Raw genomic sequence first — 23,464 nt, forward strand, 5'->3', positions numbered from 1 at the left:
AGATTTAAAAGATCAGAACTTAATTGTGAACATTTGGGGAGTAAAACTGCCATTTTTATATAGATTTATTTATTTTAAAGAGAGAGAGAGAGCATGAGTGCACGTGTGCATGTGAGCAGGGGAGGAGCAGAGGGAGAGGGAGAGAGAGAATCTCCAGCAGACTCCCCACTGAGCACAGAGCCCAATGCGGGGCTTGATCCCACCATCCTGATATCATGACCTGAGCCAAAATCAAGAGTCGGACTCTCAACTGTCTAAGCCACCCAGGAGCCCCCAAACTGCCTTTTTATTTTTTTAAGCAAACTGAAGCTACTCAGATCATCCTAATGCAGTTAGCTTCCTGCCATCCTAAGTCCCCTCTTCTAGACACTTCCTCTTTCCCCACCGCCTTCCTTAGCCCCAATCTTCACAGGATTCCTCCTTCATGAAAATCTGTAATTCTGGCTTCAAGTCAGATCTCCTTGGGGGTCTACAAGAAGAAGGACCTCCTGCCTGGGACTCCAAACGCTCTCCCGCATCCCACCTGAAAACTGCGCAGCTTAGACCCTGAAGTCCTGGCTAGGTGTCCGGTGGTCTCTTGGAGAGGCTGCACACCCCCATCTGGCTTCTCCTCTCCCAGGACTTTGGTCTGTCTGAGCTAACTGCCCTCCACCCACCTCCAAGTCTTCTCGATTTTATCATGGGTCAGCTATCCTACCACATTTTGGACTTTCCCCTGCACTTAGTGAATCCAAACAAAACTACCCAGTGCAGTTTTCCTGTAAAAACAGCCTCCTCTTTATTCTGGGCAGAATTTAGAATAATCACCGCATTTAGAGCTGAAAGAAGCCCGAGGGAGAGTCTACTTCCAATCCTAAGGTTGTACAAATTTGGGAAATGAGAGTCAGAGAGCTCAAATGGCTGGTTGACTCTGCTGCTCCGTAAATAAGTGAACATTTTCTGGCTTTGTTGCCTCATTTATTGCAAATGTTAAAATAAGCGTTTCCATTCAAAAGACCCCCATATTTTTCTATTAGTCGGGTGTTAACAGAAAGAAGACCTCTCAAGTCACATGGGCTGTGGAGGGGAGGGGATTTCAGAATCCGTTGACACTATAATAACAGTTATTTTCCTTTTGGGTTCTCCCTTCATTATGTAGGTTGTTATTAAGACATTCTTATATCCAGTGGGGAACATCTGTGTAGGTAGAACAATTTATGTGTGTTCTTTTTGGTTCACTGTGAAGCTGTCCCACAAATGCTAATCATTTTGTCCCCATTCCTCAGTGGTTTGGGATATGTAGGGAAGGGTTATGTAGTTTTTATGCATTACAGTTTGCAGACTTTTGATGGTCTGCATGCTCCCCCACCCAGATCAATGGCTTAAACATTTCTTTCCCTTCCACACTGATCAGTTTTTTTTTTAAGGATTTATTTATTTGAGAGAGAAAGAGGGCACGTGCAAGCTCATGAGCAGGGGGAGGGGCAGAGAGAAAGAATCTCCAGCAGACTCCCCACTGAGCACGGAGCCCCACTGAGTGAGGAGCCCAATGTGGGGCTTGATCTCATGACCCTGAGATCATGACCTGAGCTGAAATCAAGAGTCAGATGCTTCACTAACTGAGCCACCCAGGCGCCCCTGGTATTTTTTTTTTTTTAACCTTTCTTTTCTTTTTTTTTTTTTTGAGAGAGAGAGAGAGAGGGAGGGAGAGGAGGGGCAGAGGGGAAGAGAATCTTAATCAGGCTCCACGCCCAGCACGGGGCAGGGTGGGGGGCCTTGATCTCACATCCTTGAGATCATGACCTGAGCTGAAATCAAACATCAGAGGCTTAACCGACTGAACCACCCAGACGCCCCACACACTGATCAGTTACTGAGTACTCTTAAGTAAATACCTCTCAGCTGTGAGTGGGTAGGACTGCTGGTGTCTAGGGTTACCCATTCATCCTGGTGTGCCCAGGACTTTCCCAGTTTTAACACTGAAAATCCTACATTCCCCAGAAATTTCTCCATCTTGGGCAAACTGGACAGATGGTTACCCTAAGCGCTGCCCCAGCACATTCCTACTCACTTCCCAATGCCCAGGTCATCTCAGGATCAAGATATTTATGTTCCATAGAACAGCACTGATCAATAAACTGGAAACAGGTTATAATCAAACCACTCAGTTATGCAGGTTCATCATACTGAAGACAGGTTGAAGGGTAGTGATTGAAACTGCACTATCAGTCATGAGGGCCCTAACCAAAGCAGACTGGGGCCAAGCCTACTCTATTTATAACAATTTTTCCATTATTTTTGAGGAGAAAGGATAGAGTTTAAGGAAGTCATTTAAAAGGATAAATGGGTACACATAAAATCTGAATCTAAAACCACTTTAACCAGTGGAAGAAATCAAATGCAAAGATCTTCAATGAAGTGCAAACACAGGACATATCTTGGAGAAAAATTTGTTCCAGCATTTTAATGTCTAAGAAAGAAGAAGTGTCTGCTTTTTGGGATTGATCCAAGCCCTCTGCCCTAATAAACTGTCTAAACTCAAGTTAATGACAGGTTCTGTGGGAAAGATGTTAGTAGGAGAGTGGATTGAATAAACTGAACACGAGTCAAGAATTTAAGAGGGCTATTAAAAGTAGAAGTTGGAGGGAGCCACTCCCTGTCTCTATTTTAAGACGGTTTTGCTTCCACTTATTTGAAAATGTTCAAAAGATAAGGAGTATCTTCAAGATACAGTTCTCTGGCAGCTGCTGAATGATAAAATACTGTATCTTAGAATCTCCAACAAACACCCTGCTGAGTGCAGATTCCGACACAGGGCTCAATCCCATGACCCTAGGATCATGACCTGAGCCAAAACCGAAGAGTGGAATGCTCAACTGACTGAGCCACCTAAGTACCCCAGTGAATATATCTTAAAAAAAAAAAAATGGAGATGTTTGCTTCAAACCCTCTTCCAGTACAATTAATGATTGTAAATTAACCATCGCCTTGCTGAGTAATGCTATCTGTTGGTAAAAGGGTTATGGTTTATTTAATAAATGAAACTGCCAAATTAAAAAAAAATACTGTCTCTTAATAGAAATACCATCCCCTTGCAATGTCAGTTCGATGATCAAAAATACGGAGATGGAGGAGTTTGGAGGTAGTTGGTGTCAGAAAGGTGGCAGAAGACTATCCTAGATCAGGACAGACCTTGGACATGCAAGTTCTTTTCATGAATCTGCAATCTTTTTTTTTCTCAAAGGAGACATTTAGAAAAGTTGCATAGAAAGACAGTCACCTATTCTGTTCTTGAAATTTAACAGAATATAACCAAAGATAAAAATTTTTGTTTGTGTTTTGTGTTTGGTTTTTACTTTTGTTTTTGTGTGGGCAATTAGAATTAAATCTGGGCAGTTCACCCCAGAAGGGAGAGAACTTTGCTACCCGAAGAATACTACTTCTAGGGAAATAGGAAAAGGAGTGGGACCCCAGAAGAATGAGGTTGTGCTGTGTGGCATAGCAGGTGGAGAAAATGCAGAAGAAGCCTTCTTAGCCAGATTTACTTTCCACCACTTGGATAGACTACTCCTTTTTTAAAAATTGGGAAACTAAGGTAAAGTGATCCCAAGAGACTTTTTCAGGGTCATGTAGGAAACAGCAGAGCCTTGGATTTTTTTTTTTTTTTAAGATTTATTTATGTATTTTAGAGAGAGAGCACAAGTGGAAGGAGCAGAGGGAGAGAGAATCACAAGCAGATTCCACACTGAGCGTGGAGCCCGATGCTGGGCTCGATCTCACGACCCTGAGATCATGACCTGAGCCGAAACCAAGAGTCTGTTGCTTAACCAACTGGATGACCCAGGCACACACCCCCGCCCCCAGCAGAGCCTTGTTTAAACCCTGCTCCAAAGCCTCAGTCTTCCCCACTGCTGTGTATTTGTCTCTATCATAACCTTTTTATGGGGTTGTATTTGTCTCTATCATAACCTTTTTGTGGGGTCCACCAGCAGGCTGGCACTCTGAAGAGGTAACCATTTGGATGTGGTTTGAAAAAAGAGTCTGAAGGGGCTGCAGTTGGGAATGAAGAGTAGTTGCCCCACCCTGAGGCAGGGGGACAGGGCAGAAGAGGCCAATGCTACCCATGATAACAGTGGCCTTGAGAGCTCCTGCCTATCCTTCGGGATCTTTTAGGTGGCAGAATGACCTCTCAAGCACAGCTGTTCTGCTTCACTAAACATAGCTAGGAAGGCAGACGGGTCAGGTAGTTTCCTAGGTGAGCCAAGTTTGCCATCAGAGAGATGCCTAAAGATGTGTTGAGTCATTCTTCGGTTCAAGGCATTGTTCTAAGCTCTTTTTATGTCCCGACCTATTTAAATCTCTTTAGAACCCAGGGCTCCTGGGCGGCTCAGCCGGTTAAGCGACTGCCTTTGGCTCAGGTCATGATCCTAGGGTCCTGGGATGGAGCCCTGCATCGAGGCCCCGCTTTGGGCTCCTTGCTCCATGGGGAGCTGGCTTCTCCTATTCCCTCTGCCGCTCCCCCTGCTTGTGCACGCGCACTCTCTCTCTCTATCAAATAAATAAATAAAATCTTAAAATAGATAAATAAATAAATAAGTCTCTTTAGAACCCTATGAGGTCAGTCTTCTTAGCACCTCCCTTTTCTAGAAAAAGAAGGACACTGAGGCATATAATCCAGTGCCCTGCACTCTAGCCCAGACGGTGTGTGTAAGGGCCTCCATGCGGGTCTAAGGATGACCAACATCACTATTTGCCCTCATTTCACATTCCTTTATCTGCAAAGATACAGAAATTCTAGGTGATGGCAAAGACTCCAATACTGCAAAATGTGGGCCTGGAGGATCACGATTGCAATCTAGAACAGAGATCAGCAAACTACAGACAGCCCCTGGGCTAAATCTGGCCCGTTTCTGTACTGTCCACAAACTAAGAGTGACTTTACATTTTTAAATGGTTGGGGAAGGGCGCCTGGGTGGCTCAGTTGGTTAAGCGACTGCCTTCGGCTCAGGTCATGATCCTGGAGTCCCGGCATCCAGTTCCGCATTGGGCTCCCTGCTCGGCGGGGAGTCTGCTTCTCCCTCTGACCCTCCCCCCTCTCATGTGCTCTCTCTCTCTCATTCTCTCTCTCTCAAATAAATAAATAAAATCTTTAAAAATAAATAAATAAAAAATAAATGGTTGGGGAGAAAAATCAAAAGAAGACGATTTGGTGACATGGAAATTACATGAACTTGAGCTGTCAGTATCCATAAATTAAGATTTAGCAAGACACAGGCAATATGGTTATGCCTACTTTCATGCTGTGGTAACAGCACTCAGTGGTTGCATCAGAGACCAAAAGTCCCACAAGCCTAAAATATTTACTACGTGGCCCTTTATAAAAGAAATGCTGATGCCTGATATAGGATCATGTGGTTAACATAATTGCCTAATATTTTCAGGGAAAAATTTTGTCATAATTGTGAGTTTAACCAAAAGCCTCCCCTTTTGCACAGAAAAAGGTTATTAAAAAAAGATTCTGAATAAACATATTTCACAAAAGACTTTTTTTTTAAGATTTTATTTATTTATTTGAGAGAGAGAGAGCTCAAGCAGAGGGAGTGACAGAGGGAGAGGGAGAAGCAGACTCCCCGCTGAGCAGGGAGCCCGATGCGGGGCTCAATCCCAGGACCCCGGGATCATGACCTGAGCCAAAGGCAGACGCTTAACCCACTGAGCCACCCAGGTGCCCCCACAAATGACTTTTTAAATAGCATCTGCAGCATGTATGCATAAGATATAGAAATACATTTATATTTCTATTTGCTAGATGTTAGTACTCTGCTTGTTTTCAAAGAAAATCTGGTTGGCCCAATGTTTGCAGTGATCTTTACGGCTGTCAAGCCCTTTCATGGTGACATTAACTTATTTGATAATTCACAAATACTGGAGGTCCTGATCAACAGTAATAAAATAGTCACTGAGCTATATGAATGCCAGCCATCCTTTTATTGAATGATCGTGCCCTGCTCTGCTCCTGGAGTTTTTCTGGAACCTACTTCATCCTCTGTCCGCCACCTCTTGACGAGGGTGCCCCGTTCCCCAGTGCTACGTCCCTCTTTTAATCTGTGACTTCTTATCTGTTCAGTTCCGAGTCAGTTTGTTACGATTGTGTCTAAACGAAGAGTCCAGAGGCTAAGTCTCAAGGGGGATTCAAAGTACATGACCTTTAATGCTTAAAGCAAAGATGATAAACTGGCATCTTTAGGGCCAAATGCAGTCTTTGGGGGTGCATATGCATGCATGCACTTGTGTCTTACAAATGTGTTAGTGACTTGGTAACATTTAAAGAGTTTGGGATTTAATATATATATATATATATATATATATATATATATATATATATATATAATTCAGCTTTCTCACTTCTCTTAAAATCATCTGAAGAGTTGGCAGCACTGGCCCTATGACCAGCATGGCATTAATAGCTGGAGCTGAGCTGGAGCTGCTGCTTGCTTTAGGTGGGACCCAGGCTCTTCGCTGCAGTCCCCACCCTCCCCTCACCCTCAAGGTGTCCATGACACCTTGGCCAAGTGTTCGCTGCCACTTGTGAACTTACTAGCCCTGTCTTTCCCTTCCTCCACCAGCTTCACTTCCTTTTTTCATTTACGGTCCTCTATACGTTCCAGCGTGTGAGTCCAGTCCACGGCGTTGTGATCGTTGTTTTGGTTGCTGGGAGATCTTGTTTACTTTCTGGATCTCCCGTGCAGCCAAAGTCTTTCGGGTTGTCAGACTGACACCCAATGGTGTACCCTTGGCAGAGTTGAGGGGGCCCATCAAAAAGCATCACCTTGATTCTGTAGTGATAATTAAACTGGGAGGAGCGATCTGAGGTCAAGGAGAACTATGAGCACTTGGGAAGGAGTCAGGCTCGGATTCGTCCCCTGCCCCTGTGACCACCACACCAGCATTCGCGGTTACCTCTCGCGGCCCAGTTGCGGTGGACACAGAGCTCCTAGAACGTTCATGAGAACTACGGGCCTGTGAGGGAAAAAAGATCCCACAGTGTTCTCAGAAAGCCCCCCAGAGCCTCACCTTTTGCTTCCATGTTGAGCTGAGGGGATTATGCATAGTTAGCCGCTGTCCGGGTGCTGTCTCCTTGTTGGTGATGTTCAAGATTATCCTGGGACCGAGCGAGGCAGGGAGTGTGATACAAAATGTCCACATGACGACAGTGTTCAGTTTGTGAAGCCAACTAGAGTGAACAGAGCAGAAATAACGTACTGGTTGGAAGTTGATAGCTTAGCCCGCCCAGTGATTTGCTAGAAGAAAATGCCTGTTCAGTTGCCCCAGATACCAAGCAAAACAAACCTACCCTCTGGGCTAAGTGCTTAGCAGGCATCCCATTTTCAAGACAGGTTGTTCATCCAAAGCACTGTAAATAAGGCGGGACAGACTATAGAAGGGTTTCTGGGGTACTGGTGTTTTGAACTGTTAATCACCTCACACCACTCCCCACCCCATTTGCAATCTGCTTTGACTAAATCATGATTAAAGATTTGTTGGGTTTGCTTTGGATGGGCATTCCAGCGGGGCTCCCTCTTGTGCGGTCAAGGCTCAAGGCAAAAAGAAGGAAGAACCCACAGAATCTGTGATGAGAGCCCCGTGCCTCCCCTCCTCCCTTTGGCTCTTTCCCTCCTGCTCTCCACAAGTCTGACCAAGGATGTATTTTTCAGAAAAGGGTGTGGCTCTAACTAGAATGAAGGGAAGTGAAGGCATCCAAACGGACAATTCAGTTCCTCCCTTCCCATAGCCGTATTTCTACTTTTTGTCTGGGCCAAAGGGGGCTAGCGATGGGGAAGAAAAAGAATGGGATTTAACCTCCCCTCGTGTTCAGTGGGAAGAAAAAGAATGGGATTTAACCTCCCCTCGTGTTTAGTGGGAATAAATCAACCCAGTGGAAATGTTTCTCTTTTCCATTACTAAGAACAGAAGTCAAAATATCAGTTCATTCACACGGTAAGAAATGTTGGATGTTTTTCAAAAGAGAAATGACAACAGTAACTGGTAATGCGTATTGAACACGTGATCGTATACCCAAACCTTCAACAAGAGTCATCGCATTTACTGTTCTTCACAACCGCGAGAAATGGGAACCACTGTCATTTTTCCATCTCACAGAGGAAGAACCCGGGGCTAAGAGAGGTTAAGTAACTTTAGCCTGGTCTCTCAGCTGGTCACTGACCAGAGGCGATTTGAAGCCAAATAGACCGGCTTCAGCATCTGGACAAGGGAGCTGCAGAGTGAAGGTTTCTGGCTTCAGTCCAACTGAATGACTTTGGAAAAAAAATATTCTTCTTGCCTTCCATTTCCTCATCTGTAAAATAAAGGGTCGTATTAGATGATCTTTGAGTCTGTTTCCAAATCAATACCCGTCACCTCCAGGCCACTGTTGTCATTCATTAGCTCCGTGGATTATAGTAAGCTAAGGGGGGTGTGGGACAGGAAGGGGGCAGGGAGATTGCCGCGTTATACACCAAACACTTTCCTAACAGAGACAACTGCTCCAATGGCCACACGGTGCCCAGACAGGTAGGAAGGCTGGGTGACTGCAGGCTGAGAGAGGGGCAGGCCACTTTCAGCTACCACTGTGGCTGCCACAATTGATGTTTTTTTTTTTAGCTGGACGAGTTACTTTCCCCCAGAAGCATCCTTACCACCCTCCTAAGTCTACAGCGCACTCCACATTTGCTGAGTGCTCCAGGCACCTGCAGAGGTGAGCTATGACAACCACTCTGTAATGTGACCAGACCTGCTGGGCTTCCAGTCCTGCCTCCCCTGAATTACACTGACTGGTACTTCCAGGAATTTTGCAGCAGCCCTGAAGCCTTTGTTGTTTCTTCAGAGTAAGGAAGTGGGAGAGAGGGGGCTGGGTGGGAAAGAGACTTCTTTGATTTCTATGAAATGGCCTCAGATCGGAAGATGTCAGACTTTTCCAAAGACCAGTGGCAAGTGACTCCACATATTGTAGATACTGCCGTGTCAGGAGTTCAAGATATCTGAAGCTCTGTGTGAAAATGGGAACCAACTTTCTGGGAGCAATGACTATCACCTTTCCCTCTCGCGTGCAAACGTTAGTGTGTTTCTTTCATTTATGTCATCCACACCGACCCTTTAATGTTACAAGTCACTGCTAGGTTTCTTCTGCCCTCATCCCATGCCCCAAGAGTGTAATTCTTTTTTCTCTCTTCCCATACATAGCCTACACAAACATGTATAGGCTATGTAACACCACTGGAAACGGATTTAACCCAGCTCGCCACAGACTCTTTGGTCATTGATAATCTTTTACCTACGCCCATTACAAGTGCATTTTTTTTTCTTATCTGTGTCTGTGTGCCCAGAGGTAGAAATAACACTGAAATGCAAAAGAGGGGCAGAGAAACGGGAAGACGAATAAAGCCGAGGGGCAGAAGTCCTAAATGTTGTGGTTTGCAAGGCGGGCTGGCAGTTTGCGGGGGCGAAGCAGAAAAAGTAGAAGCACTTACTCTAAAAGGCGAGGAGGAGAGAGCTGCGGAAGAGCCGGGAGATCAGATCCGAGTTGATGGGATGGAAGGGGGGCGGGGTGAGGCGAGGAAAACTCAGCCCCAGTGAAAAGGACCCGTCAGTCCTTTCCAGAACGTAATTTGCTAAGATCCGCCACTTGCATTTCGTATGCATATGAGGAGGGCTTCCCGGAAGCGGGGCTGGGCTGAGCGCCGCGGTGCTGGCTGCCCGGGATTCAGCACCCGGAGTCCGAGAAGAGCGGTGCGAGCTAGGGCAGCATCTCTCGTCCCGCCGGCGCCGCAGAGGATGGACGCCACGCTGGAGCGGACAATAAATGAGGATTGAAGGACTCAAGCCCTCTGGAGAAGCTTGCCGAAATTCAAGACTGGAAAGACAGGCGGTTCAACCTCTTCACACTTGCGGGTTAAGGGACTGGTCATTTCTCAATCCCTGGAGAGAGATTCCTTCCCCAAGGAAGTGAAAATAATGAACTTTTGGAGGTACTGCTTTTTTGCTTTCACTGTGTTCAGTGGGGTTATTTTTGTGATATTTTATAATAGCCCGTTACACCTGCCAAAGAATTTCGGGACGCTGAATAGCTCCAGTCACAGGTATTTTAGAATACATGCCTGTGATAACGCCTTAGAAGATAAGTCCACTTTTTTGTGGGGAAAGACCTTGCCATCACCTTTGGGGAGTGTCCCGTGTAAGGACTACCTGATCCAAAATCACTACATCACCAGCCCCCTGTCGGAAGAAGAAGTTGCTTTTCCTTTGGCTTATGTCATGGTCATCCATAAGGACTTTGATACTTTTGAAAGGCTCTTCAGGGCTATCTATATGCCCCAAAATGTCTACTGCGTTCACGTGGATGAGAAAGCCACAGCTGAGTTTAAGGAATCTGTGTGGCAGTTACTGAGCTGCTTCCCAAATGCTTTTGTTGCTTCCAAGGTGGAGCCAGTGGTCTATGGGGGGATCTCCAGGCTCCAGGCTGACCTGAACTGTCTAAAAGACCTCGCTGCGTCCAAGGTGCCGTGGAAGTACGCCATCAACACGTGCGGGCAAGACTTCCCCCTGAAAACCAACAAGGAGATAATTCGGTATCTGAAAGGCTTTAAAGGGAAAAACATTACCCCGGGGGTGCTTCCCCCAGCTCACGCAATCAAGCGGACTAAATTCGTCCACCGGGAGCATATAGGCAAAGATGGCTCCTTTGTGAAAAATACTAATATTTTGAAAACCTCACCTCCACATCAGCTGACCATCTACTTTGGCACTGCCTATGTGGCCCTTACCAGAGAGTTCGTCAACTTTGTCCTCCATGACAAAAGGGCCATTGATCTACTACACTGGTCAAAAGATACTTACAGCCCCGATGAACATTTCTGGGTGACACTTAATAGGATTCCAGGTATGTGCTGATTTCCATTCCAATTTTTTCTTACTCATAGATTGAGTTCACTAACATCCAACACTTCTAGAGAACAGACTTGTTTGAAATTATTTGAAAAAAAAATTTAATGCTTAGAAAACTATTAGTCTGGTTGCTTTTTAGTGACCAGCTTAGTGCCAACTGTCTTGTAACTCTGTGCAGTATAGTGATCTAAGAAGTATGCAAGAGCTGCCAGAGCTCTGGCAAAGCTGTCTTTGATCTTGTATCATGTAGCTCAGTCTTTTGTTTGTGTGTGTGTGTGTGTGTGTGTGTTTTAATTGAGGTGTAATTGACATATATTAGCTCAGTCTTGTGAATGAATGCTTTTCATGTCCTTGATAAGCACAGCCATAACGTGTTGAAATTGATTTTTAATAAGCATTCTAGAATTTATGACTTGAAATAGGTAGTGTTTCTTTCAGAGCATGTCACACAGTATCCCATTCATCCTCAAAGTCATTGCTCAAAGTCGGTGGGGCTGTTTTTAGAATCTGTGAATCTTCTTTGGAAGTTGATAAATTGTCTCTTCAGTTAAATGTCTCTAATTTAAGACCTGATCAAGTACCCAGGTCTCAACTAACTTGGTTCAACAAAAACAGTCTGATATTTTGTTGTCAAGAAGAATGGGTAAAATGAATTGGAATCCCCAGAGTTGATCAACAGCTGGAGGTGATCCAAAGTAAATTCTCAATTTCGAAGTCACAGATTACTGGAAATTCCACTTTGCAGTCTCTTGATTTCATAGACTGGGAAGGCTTTTCTGTTGTTTATGATCATTTGGAAAGGGGTCCGAGGTACGCCGGGCCACTGAAGGCAGAAAACAGCTCCAAATTCCCTCTTTGATTCAGGACTGAGTTTCTTTTCAAAATTCTGTTTTCCGTATGTTGTCTGAGAACACCTGTGTGCCTGTAGCACCTGTTCCTGGTGATGTCCCAATAAACGAGTTTCCACTGTTGTGACAGCATGGCTGTGGTTATCAACCCTTGTGAGGGTGGCCCTATCCCTGCGCTTATGTGGACTATTGTTATCAAGGACACATTTGAGTGAGGTTTCAAGCTACCTTCGTAGCTGAAAGTAGATTCATAGCTGTGACTCTTTTCTCAATTATTCGGCATTCCTAAGAGCCAAGTTGGAGTGGTGGTCACAAAGTCTACTCAGGGCAGAAAGAGGACAGGCAAGGTGACTGGGAACAGAGACATGTTCTATCCTGTGGGCTACTGAATTGTCAGATCACAAAGACTTGTAGGAGTGGGAGTAAACCAACACTTACCAGAGTGTAGTGAGTGTTCATTCTTACTGTTTACAAATGACTATTTTAAACACATGTAAATATGCACTAGGTGGCATCTAATACTGTTTTGGTTAATATAGTTTGCTCCAGATGTATGTTCTACATCATTTCTTTCAAGGATAAGAAATAATCATTGTTATCCTCATGTACAGAGGAAGAAAAGGAGGCTTAGAGAGATTGAAGTAATATGCTCCTCTTCACACAGCTTGTCCAAGCAAAGCTGGGATCTAATCCTGGATTCGTGTGACCTGAAGTTTGAACTTGCACCAGGAAAGGAAGGAATAATCATTTTTTCTTTCCTATATCTAAAGCAAATTCCCGGGGCGCCTGGGTGGCTCAGTCGGTTAAGCGTCCTCCTCTCGATTTCAGCTCAGGTCATGATCTCAGGATCCTAAGATCAAGCCCTGTATTGGGCTCTAAGCTCAGTGTGGAGTCTGCTTGTCCCTCTCCGTTCCCCCTGCTTGTTCTCACGCACTCACACGCACTCTCTCTCTCTTTCTCAAATAATAAATAAAATCTTAAAAAAAAAAAAAAAGTAAAGCAAATCCCCTGCAGAATTCCCGAAAGGGGATAGGGTAAGGATGGGGTGGGGGGGTGGGAAGAACAGTGGAAGTAAGCTCCACCTGACCACTTTAAGCTGGAAATAAGGTTAGCAGGAATATGGAGTGCTAGTGTGTGTGTGTGTGTGTTTTGGAACACAGTGAACATGCTGAGGCTTAGCAGGGCCACTGTGCCAGCTGGAGTCATGGGAAGGTGTCCTTGCCAGAACTGATTGCCAACCCCACACAGGCTTCTGTGCCAGTTTTCTCAGTCCCCATCTGCAACAGGCTTTGGTCTGGCTCTTCCTTCTGTGAGCCAGTGGAAATGGGAGGTGTTCTTCAGTTAATGTTCTTACAAAAGGCTGGTGAGGGGAGGAGCAACCAGGCTGAGACTCTGAACCTAATCACTGTGAAGTATCTTTTTTTTTTTTTTTAATTTTTTTTTTTAATTTATTTATTCATGAGAGACAGAGAGAGACGCAGAGGGAGAAGCAGGCTCCCAAGGAGCAGAGAGCCCGATGCGGGACTCGATCCCAGGACCCTGGGATCATGACCTGAGCTGAAGGCAGACGCTTAACCATCTGAGCCACCCAGGCGCCCCACTGTGAAGTATCTTGAGGACTTTGTCTTTACAATGAGTAGAAGTCTTTTTTTTTTTTTAATATATTTTTTTTTTTCTTAAGTAATCTCTACACCCAACCTGGAGCTCGAATTTATAACCCCCGAGATCAAGAGTCACATGTTCTACCGACAGAGCCAGCCTGGCACCTCTTGTTCATTTTACATATACTGTTTTTAAGTTTACCCCAAAAATACAGAGAAAAAGAAAAATGATCTTTATTTTAGGCACCCTATTGTTCGTGAGAAACAAAGGACTACTGGATATGTTATTTATTTACATAGATCATATGCAGATATTTAGGAAGCTGATTTTAATTTAAATGCTTACGTTTTTCTTATTTGGAAGCATTTTATAATCCGGACCCAAACCGTTTGGTGGAACTAAGTCTCCAGCGATCTTTGCTTCCCAGAACGCAACAATGGCAAGTGCGTGCAACTCTCAGATAGGTTAGTACAATGCTTATTTCCTTGCGTCAAGCTTTGCAGTGGCTTTTCATTATCTTGAGGATCAGGTTGAAGTTCTTATTGTGACATGACCTCCATGACCTGACTTCTCCTCCCCCTTGCCCTTCCCTGACCTATCTCTCTACTTCTTTTTACTTGATGCCTCAGACTTCATGTTCCAGCAACTCCTTAGCCCTACACACTTTCCCAATTTTCACTTAATTTGGGGGGGGGCGGTCTTTGGGATATCCCTCCTACCATCTCTGTGTAACTCCGATTCATCCTTTGTAATCCACCTTGGATGGCACCTCTGGAAGCCGTCTCCAGTCACCACCTCCCAGATCATTGGTACTCCAACTCTGGGTTCTCCTCTACTCAGTGCACTGCTGCCAGCATTGGATTATAATTTCCTGCTAAGTGCGGATCTCCTCTGCCCTACCCCCTCAGCGTTTGGGTTCCTTAAGGTAAGAAATAGGACGACCATCTTTGTCTTCCCTATCACTACCCCACACTACCACCTACCACCGTGCCTGACTTGAGGATTTATAGCTTCCTGGATGGCTGTGGGGAAGGTGTGGGGAGGGGCTAGATAGTTATGAGAAGCTTGAAAGGATGTATAAAAGTGTCCTGTCTCTGGGTGGGGTGGGGCGAATTTTCGAGTAAGGATTGGAGAAAGAGGAGGTAAGATACTGCTTGGAGGTGTCATTCCACAATAATGAAGTCCCACCAATGGTATCAGTAAAGAGAAAGATACCAGAAAGACGTTGTAGAAATTGGCAAGCCCCAGAGATCCAGCTGAAATGTTAATAGGGCAAAGTTCCTCCTTAAAAAAATCTGGTTTCCAGGTAGCCGCTCTGGGCCCATCATGCATTCGCATCTGATTCCAGGAGAAAGCACTGGTACCCCATGAGGGTGCCTCCAGTTAGTTCCCACCTTACTTGAACCTGGTTTGAGTTTCTCCCACAACCTGGCACCCCCCCAACCCTGCGGGTGGTACTTCTTCCTGACCTACTCAACGTTCCTGCAGTGGGCTTCTACTGCCGTAATTTGACCTAGGCTGCTTCGTACCTAATGCATTAGGAAAAACAAAACAAAACAAAACAAAAACCCTGAGTATAAGGAGATGAAAGGCTAGGAAAAGCCAACAATAGAAAGAAAACTTGAAACATTTCTCCAGGTGTAGCTCCCAGCAAATGTAAACAGTGAGCCGTTGAAAAGCTATGTGTTCTCCACGGAAAGGTTACCAGGCCCTTAAATCTGGGCAGGGCTGGCTCAGTCCCAGTTCTTTTCAAAGTATGTATTGTATGCTCTGTACATCAGCCTAAATTTAGAAGTCAGTTTCGAGAACCACAAAGGATGCATTCAATCATGCTGACTGTACCAATGACCGAGAATTAGAAACACTGATGGCCTGGTGGAGTCCTGTCCTCATGAATGTCATTAGAACAGTCAGGTCTACCAGAAAGCTGAGTTTGTGTGTGTGGCCAGATGATAATCCACACTGGATGTGGAGATAAATTCTGGTTGAAGGAGAAATCATATAAAACAGAAACTTCCATGGGTCCTTATCCATTTAACAGTTTTAAAATGATACCACTTTAGGGGCACCTGGGTGGCTCAGTTGGTTGAACGTCCGAGTCTTGATTTCAACTCAGGTCATGATTTCGGGGTCATGAGATTGAGCCCCTCATCAGGCTGGGCGTGGAGCATGCTTAAGATTCTCTCTCTGTCTCTCTCCCTCGGCACCCCCCACCATGCATGTTCTTTCTCTCTCTCTCAAAAAAATAAATAAAATGATGCCACTTTTGTATAGCCAGATAATACCAAATACACATAATAAATTTGGACATGATTTTTAAAATATTATGTCAGTGATTTGGGCCTTTTGCCCTGTTTTTCCTCCATTAGAAAAGGGCTCAAGGCTCTTCTCGGGCCAGTAATTTGGGGAAGATTTATGATTTACAATTTATCCTGGCTCTTGAGTACCTAGACTGGTAAGTTTATATCATGAAATGGTGAGCTCTGGTAGAGAAACCTTAGGCAGGTTGCCTACTATTTAGATAATTAAGTTCTGCTGAAGCCGTAGGCAGTTGAAGGATCATTTATGATGCCTCCAGGCATTGGCTGTGCTGTAATATTTGGATCATCTTTCCTGGAGAATCTATGCCCAAACATTCTTTGCTCCCCACCCCTGTGAAGGAAAAAGTCCGGAAACACTGCTCTTAATTAGCTTTTAATTCCTAATCTCTAAAACAACATTATGCAAGACAAAAAATTGGATTAAAGTATATATGAAGATTTAATTAAATATAAATACCATTATGATTGGTAAATATTCACTGAGCTTACCATGACTTGAATTCTGGCGGAAAGGATTAATGTAGCTACCATTTCAGAACTGGCAAGACCATTTGTCCAACATTCTTTCAACCTGCCATTACTGTCTACAAATTGTATAAGACAAATATTTTCTAGAAGCCTTAGTTGCCTTTTTTTTAAAACAAAAACATAATACTGCATTTCAATGACTCTTTAAGCAACAACATAAAATATTTTGTATATCAAAGCCCTAATAAATGTATAATCAATGTCAAAATGATCTCTTTAACATAAATATCTCTACTCTGTTTCTCTGAACCATTACAACAACATCTCCTTCCATCCGCCTTTGAGTCCACACAATACTATGAAAAGGACTCGGGAGCCAGACAAAGTTGAAGTCCCGGATCCTATTATTTGCTAACTATGTGGTATTGGCCTTAGTGTATGCTGACCCTCAGTTTACCCATCTGTGATGATGGGAATAATAAATAGCACTTAGTTCCCAGAGAAGTTATAAGTATTAAGTAAGATAATGCATATAGTGCAGTGGTTCTCAGACAGAGCCCCAGAACCAACAGGGCCTGTTGACACAGATTGCTGGGCCCTCCCCCCAGAGTTTCTGATTCAGCAGGTCTGGAGCAAGCCCCAACATCTGTATTTCTAACAAGCTCCCAGGGGATCCTGGTGCTCCTTGTCTAGGAGAACCGCTGATCTAGACCCTCTCTTATGGAGACTGGCCCATGTATAGATTTGCAGCAAATGTTGGTTCTGTTGATTTCCATCAGAGACTCTCCTTGACTGAGAAAAAAAGGCAGCCAGCAGGACAAAGGAAACTGAGGGTGTATAAATAGGAAAAGCTGGACCGGTGGTGGTTGCAAATAGAAGGTGTTGTAAAGGTGGTGTGCAAAGGCCTGGTGGGAAAGTTTATTCCTATTGAGCAAATATCCCCTGCACTCAGGAGTGAGGCAAACCCGCTGATGAGTTTTAGCTTGGTCCTTATTAGCTTGGTGACTGTGGGTAACTCTAACCTCAGACACCTCATCTATACGGTCCTGATAAGAACAGCTACTTAATAAGTTGTTCTGAGAGGGGCACCTGGCTGGCCCAGTTGGTCAAGTACAGGACTCTTGATCTCGGGGTTGTGAGTTTGAGCCCTATGTTGGGTGTAGAGATGACTTAAATAAATAAAGCTTATGCAAGAATTAGAAAAAAAGTAAGTTCTGAGAATTAAATGAAAAAGTTGAGTGTCATGAGTGACAGGATAAGTGTTTATCCACTTAGTAATATGAATATGTATAAAGAAAACCTTAATGTGGTCTAGAGTTCCTAAACTAACTAGATCCTCAAGGTGTTAAATACAATTAATTTAAATATCTTTACTATAAAAGCATGTCTACACTATGGCTCCACCACCAAGTACAACTGGATGTAGATATACCCAGAGAAAACCAGGAGGAAGTATAGGAAAATGTAAGCAAGTTTCACATGTTGGGATGGGCACTTATTCTTTGTAATTTTGATTTCCCTTAGTGTAATCGGTGTAATTTTTGAAACTACTAAAACAACTCACTTGGTCCTCACACGAATATTGCTGGGTGTGTATTATCCATAAGAAGTGTTTCCTTAAAAATCCAAAGGATGTCAGTATTGTCTTCAGGACTTTATTTTTGTGAACACATCAGGTGAAAGGAACAGGAATTGGGATTCATAGGTTGCTTTGTTTTCTGAAAGCATACCGTGCCCCAGAAGGGACTTACGTGGTATTTGTTTAGAACATAATATAATTTCTCAGAAAAGGAAATCAGCACAGCCAGGACCTGAAAGAAATGAGAGCTTTTTCACAATCATTCTATACAGGTTTTTTCTGGCGCAGCCACATCCTTCCCATTTTGGGTGTTCAACTTCCTCAAAGTTAAAACAAACGTTACCCCTCCTAGCTACTCACACAGGGATAATTTATAAACCCTAATACGAAATTCACCAACACGCAGCTCCATAACCCTCTTGTGCCCATCAACCAGTTTCTCCAACTGCCAACATACTACACAAACCCAAAGCCAGAAAACAAAATTTATGAAAAATCTTTGAATTGACTCTATAATTTTCAGACATGAGTAGCTTCCTCTTTTCAAAGGAAATATAAAATTCCAGTAGTCCAGGCTGAGGCTTTCTGCGTATCCCATGATAGTGTTTTGCTGAAAAGTGAAAATCTTTTTATCCAACCTAAACTTTTAGGATCTATTACATCAACCAGATTGTGTTTTCTTCTCCAGCCCCCCCCTTTTTTTTAATGGACAAAGCTGAATCTACAAACTCTTTAAGCCTTAGAAAGCAAGAGTCAGAATGATGCTTGTTATGTTATTAGGAATAGTAAAACTCATTTAGTGGGATAGACCCTTCCACCTGCAGTGTTCAGAGATACTTTTGTTCATCTCTTGTTGCTACTGAATATCCACTTCCTCTATTTAAGAAAAACACAACAAAACAAAAGAAGGACAAATACACGGTCTTCTTATTTTAAGAGTCCTTGTATGTTGACTTGGAAATGACACAAGGATATTTCACTTTCAGCTATATATCAATGTATTTAACATAACCACTGGTTCTCGCAGAGCCTTCTCTTTTTTTCTTTTTAAAGATTTTATTTATTTATTTGAGAGAGAGAGAGTAAGCGAGAGAGAGAGCATAAGCAGGGGGCACAGGCAGAGGAAGAGGGAGGAGCAGAGTCTCCGCTGAGCAGGGAGTCCGATGCGGGGCTCGATCCCAGGACCCTGGGATCATGACTTGAGCCAAAGGCAGATGCTTAACCGACTGAGCCACCCAGGCGCCCCAAGCCTTCTCTGCTGGGTTCAGTCATCTTGTTAATTTTTCACATGTGTGATTTCATCTGAGATTCCCCAGGTTTCAAGCTTCTGAGCTTTGCACGAGGCTCCTCTCATCTTGCAGGACTGTGTGGAGGGATGAGTTTCAACGTTGGCATCCCAGCCTCATCAGTTAACAGCTGGTCTGACACTGGGCAAGTTTACTTTACCAACCTGAGCCCGAGTTAATTTTTGGTTTTAGGAATTTAGAGAAAGTTTGGAAGGTATTTGGGAATTTATTAAAAAGTAAGATTGTGTATTGGGCAGTTCTGATTCAATTTCACTCCCCAATATATAAATATGTAGAATAATGCATTTCACAGCAGTGGCTCTGACTTGCTAGTATTTCTTTTCAAAGATGCTTATAAAAGAGCCAGAAGAATCTTGAGGTGGCTCTAAGGAGGAGAGTTTTGGATGACCCCAAAGGACACTCAAGAATTAGAACAGCAGGGGAACGTGGGTGGCTCAGTTGGTTGAGCTTCCAACTCTTGATTTTGGCTCAGGTCATGATCTTGGGGTCATGGGATCGAGCCCCATGTCAGGCTCCGAGCTTGACGGGGAGTCTGCTTGAGATTCTCTCTCTCCTCTGCCCCTCACTCTCTCTCACCCTCTCTCTCTCTTTCGCTAAAATAAATAAGTAAATCTTAAAAAAAAAAAAAAAGAATTAGAACAGCAGTTTGTGGACCTTGAGTTTTTTCAACACTTCACACTGCACATCTAAAAACAGTAGAATACTAAGCAAATGGACCGTAAGTGTTACGAGCCTGGTGTGAATGTTTTATTTTCCTTTTTATAAGTTCTTCACACTCCAACCACTGCAGTGACCACATAAGAAGGGCCAATGACCTAGATATGCACACTGCAAAATTATCTTCTAGCCTCTGTTCTAGCCTCTGTCCTTGTATGACCCTAGGTACATCATCTAACTTCTCTGGGCCTCAGGTTCCTCCTCAGTAAAAGGAAAAAAGGTGGGCTGGGTGATCTCAAAAAAATTCTCCTGCATTATTTTGCTTTAACTCTGGAGCATGCAGTGGAAGGAGCAAAAATTTTACACATTCATTTACCTGCTGGCTGATCTTAGCAGTTAACCTATTCTATGTGGGCCACAGTTGACTCATCTATAAAATGGAGACAATACTAGCAATTTATAAGATGATGGAGAAGGTAGTTCCCAGTTCAGCCTTCATAGATTGTATGACCATTTCCATCCTGCCTTTTTTCCAGTATAGGATTACTGGAACAATGGCCTCTGGGCAATGAATTTCTCTCCTTGTCACAGTCACTATGTCTATGTTTAGATGCCAACTGCCACTCCTGCCAGGACTTAATAAAACTCAGGCCAATCATCATAGGCAGTGGGTGTGGGTGATTTTTGTGCTGTAAAATTCTAACCAAATGAGGATGTTAGTTACTGAGTACTAACACAATAACCCCATTTGCCTGGCTGTCTTAATAGAGCACATTTCTCCTTGCTTCTGGAGAGTATTTTCTGGGCACGCCCATAAATACTGAGCTAGATGAAGGCTAGTGTAATATATAACTGTGGGGGAGAGGAGGAGGCCCTCTGGAGCCAGACGACTTGGTTTCAAATGCAGTTTTGCAGATTTCTAGTGTATACAGTTTGAGGCAAATGATGTAATCACTCTGAATCTCAGTTTCTGTATTTGTAAAATGGGGACAATAATAGTTCCTACTATTGTAAGTGAATTATGTGTAGTAATACATATCAAATGCCAAAAATCGTGCATAGTGCCTGGTAAGTATTAATAACTGTTAGGTTTTTGTTTTTGTTTTTATTCCACCCAATTGTCCTCATTAAGAGACAACAGGAACTGGGAAAACACAATTTTTCCATGATGCAAAGGCTTCTGAGATTACTACAAAAGATCTGGAAGATTTTCTGGATCTCAGACAAAATCAGCTTGAATTTCCTCTCCCCCCCAGCTTCCAATACTACTCTCCTTGTGGGGAAATGAGAGGAAAAGAGTAACTGTAGTATGACACTGGTTAGTGAGAGTATTTGTCTCACGTGCATCATTTTTTGGTGGGCAAGTTCATGCTTAGATACAAAGAAACACAGGTGTTCAACAACAATCCTGTGTCAATGTTGGCATCTTAACTCTTGAGGATACCTACAATTTCCAGATAACCTGAATCTCCTCTCTGCCCCAACTGAAAAAAAAAAATGCAGTATTGTTTCCACCAGAATGAGGTAGCACCTGAACTAGGTTGAAACAGTATCTCAGGAAGCATCTGGTCCATCTCCTTGTCCGCTTCCATCCATTGTGTCCCAAGAAGGACACGTGGAGTGAGGAGTGTGCCAGATGAAAGACATGGCCTCCTTTACCTTCAGAGCCCTCCAGTGGCCCACATGGAATTGAGAACTGTGGTAGAATGAGGAATGTGGGCCCCCTTCCCTCAAAGGGGAGGGGGTTCAAACCATGGCTTCTTCTAGCTCGTGATTTGGGCAGATCCCTTCAATTCTTCAAACTCCATTTCCTCAGCCTAGGAATGATACTGCTAATCTCATGGTGGTGATGGGAAAGGAAGCACGTGTTGTTAAGATGAATCAAGTGGTAACTCTTAACTGTACTGTAACTCTATAATTAGTAACTTATAACTCCAGCCAGAACTCTAAGGCCCATAATGCCACTCCTGACTCACAGAAGGTGCTCACTGAATGTGGTTTTGGGGATAGGTTTTGTTTTTGTTTTTGTTTTAAGTGGACCATGCAAGAAGGAGTAAAAACTTGGAATGGCTACTTCAAGAAGAACAAAATGACTTTGTGAAGTGAAATGGGTAATTTTGTTTTGGAGTTGGAAGGGATATTCGCATCATTTAGGTTTAGAAAAACCAAGCCCAGGAAGGTGAAGTGATTTGTTTGGGTCACCTGATTTAGCAGCTGAATTGGGTCACGATGATGGGACTTCTAAGTCATAATACAATAGTCTGTCTATTTAGTGCTTCTCACAATTTATTTCTGAAATACTCTAGATTTTGGAGCAAAAGGGCAGTAACATTTTGGTATGTATGTTATCCAATACTGAAAGATAAGTTTTAATGATGAGATTCTATAAATGTGTTCCAAATTCATCAAAAAAGGTAGTGAATATTCATATTCCTCAAATGAAAATTTTTTATTGGTATACTACAAAATGGAATTTTTCAATATATCCATTTACCATGAAGGAGACCTATTCTGTTATACAATATTGTTGAATTTGGAGAAGCTTCCTTTTTTATTTTTAAATTCATATGCACTTTTCACAGAGTCCCATGTGCTCTGACAGTTGCATAGTGTCATACATCCACTACCACGTTGGCAAATCCTGACCTGTTCTCTATCCTATGGTTTTGCCTTTTCCAGAATGTCATAAAAATGGAATCTTAGAATATGTAGCCTTTGGGGTCTGGAAAAGCAGCTTCTTATTCAGCCTCCTTAAAAATCTTAATGAATATGGAGTGCCTGGGTGGCTCAGTTGGTTAAGTGTGTGCCTTTGGCTCAGGTCATGATCCCAGGGTCCTGGGATCGAGTTCTGCGTTGGGCTCCCTGCTCCTCAGGGAGCCTGCTTCTCCCTCTGCCTGGAATAAATGTTGTGAGTTCCAAGGTGAATATGATAGTTTCTTATAGACCCTCTGGCGTCTTAATAGCTGTTGATAATTGGTTCCGTTTAGCAGACTTTCCCCATATTATTTATGTATTATTTTCCATAAATAATAGAATCAGTTGGAGCTTTTATTATTAAAAAAAAAGCATGGTCATTTTTAGTAATATTGTTCACTGGGGTAATAAACTAAAAGTAAATATAGTATGTAGTTATATCATTACTAAGCTTCAATTTGGTAAGCTTTTGTTAGCTTTGATTTGATGGTAACTGTGATTCCGAATACAGATAGCCCCCGACTTAGGATGGGTCTGTTTCTACTCCCTATTTTTCAGTTTTTAGCTGGTGTGAATGTAATTTGCATTGGGTGGAGACTGTACTTTGAATTTTGAATTTTGACCTTTTCCCGGGCTAGTGATATGCTGCCCCCTCTCATGGGACTTAGCAGTCAGCTGCAGATCCCAGTGAGCCCTGCCATCACAAGCCCATCACCCTGAGGCGCTGACAAATTCTGTACGCAGACAGCCATTCTGTTTTTTGCTTTCAATGCAGTGTTCAGTTAAATTACATGAGGTAGTCAATACCGTATTATCAAATAGGCTTTGTGTTAGATGATACTGCCCAACCAAAGGCAATATGGGTATTCTGAGCATACTTGAGGTAGGCTAGACTAAGTGTTGATGTTCGGTAGGTTAGGTGTGTTAAATGTATTTTCAACTAACAGTGGGTTTATTGGGACTTAACCCCAGTGGAAGTCAAGGAAGATCTGTAAACAGTAGGAACATCACAAGCTTAATTTCACTTTTATTCCAGAAACACATGTGACAGATTCACAAAACTTCCAT

The 23,464-nt window shown here is 43.3% G+C and overlaps 1 protein-coding gene across 2 annotated transcripts in view; it reads left to right on the plus strand.

Annotated features, from left to right (window-relative positions):
• LOC110586640 (N-acetyllactosaminide beta-1,6-N-acetylglucosaminyl-transferase) overlaps positions 1 to 23,464 on the plus strand; it is an 85,619-nt gene that overhangs the window by 43,363 nt on the left and 18,792 nt on the right. The window contains exon 1 of one of the 2 annotated variants that reach the window (XM_021696896.1): positions 9,991 to 10,915. The exons of the other annotated variant lie outside the window; for it this stretch is intronic. Coding sequence (XP_021552571.1) covers positions 9,991 to 10,915 — 925 coding nt within the window. Of the gene's footprint in view, positions 1 to 9,990; positions 10,916 to 23,464 lie in introns of those variants that run through there. 2 annotated transcript variants of the gene reach the window in all.

The sequence above is a fragment of the Neomonachus schauinslandi genome, chromosome 8 (genome assembly GCF_002201575.2).
Source record: "Neomonachus schauinslandi chromosome 8, ASM220157v2, whole genome shotgun sequence".
Lineage (NCBI taxonomy): Eukaryota > Metazoa > Chordata > Mammalia > Carnivora > Phocidae > Neomonachus > Neomonachus schauinslandi.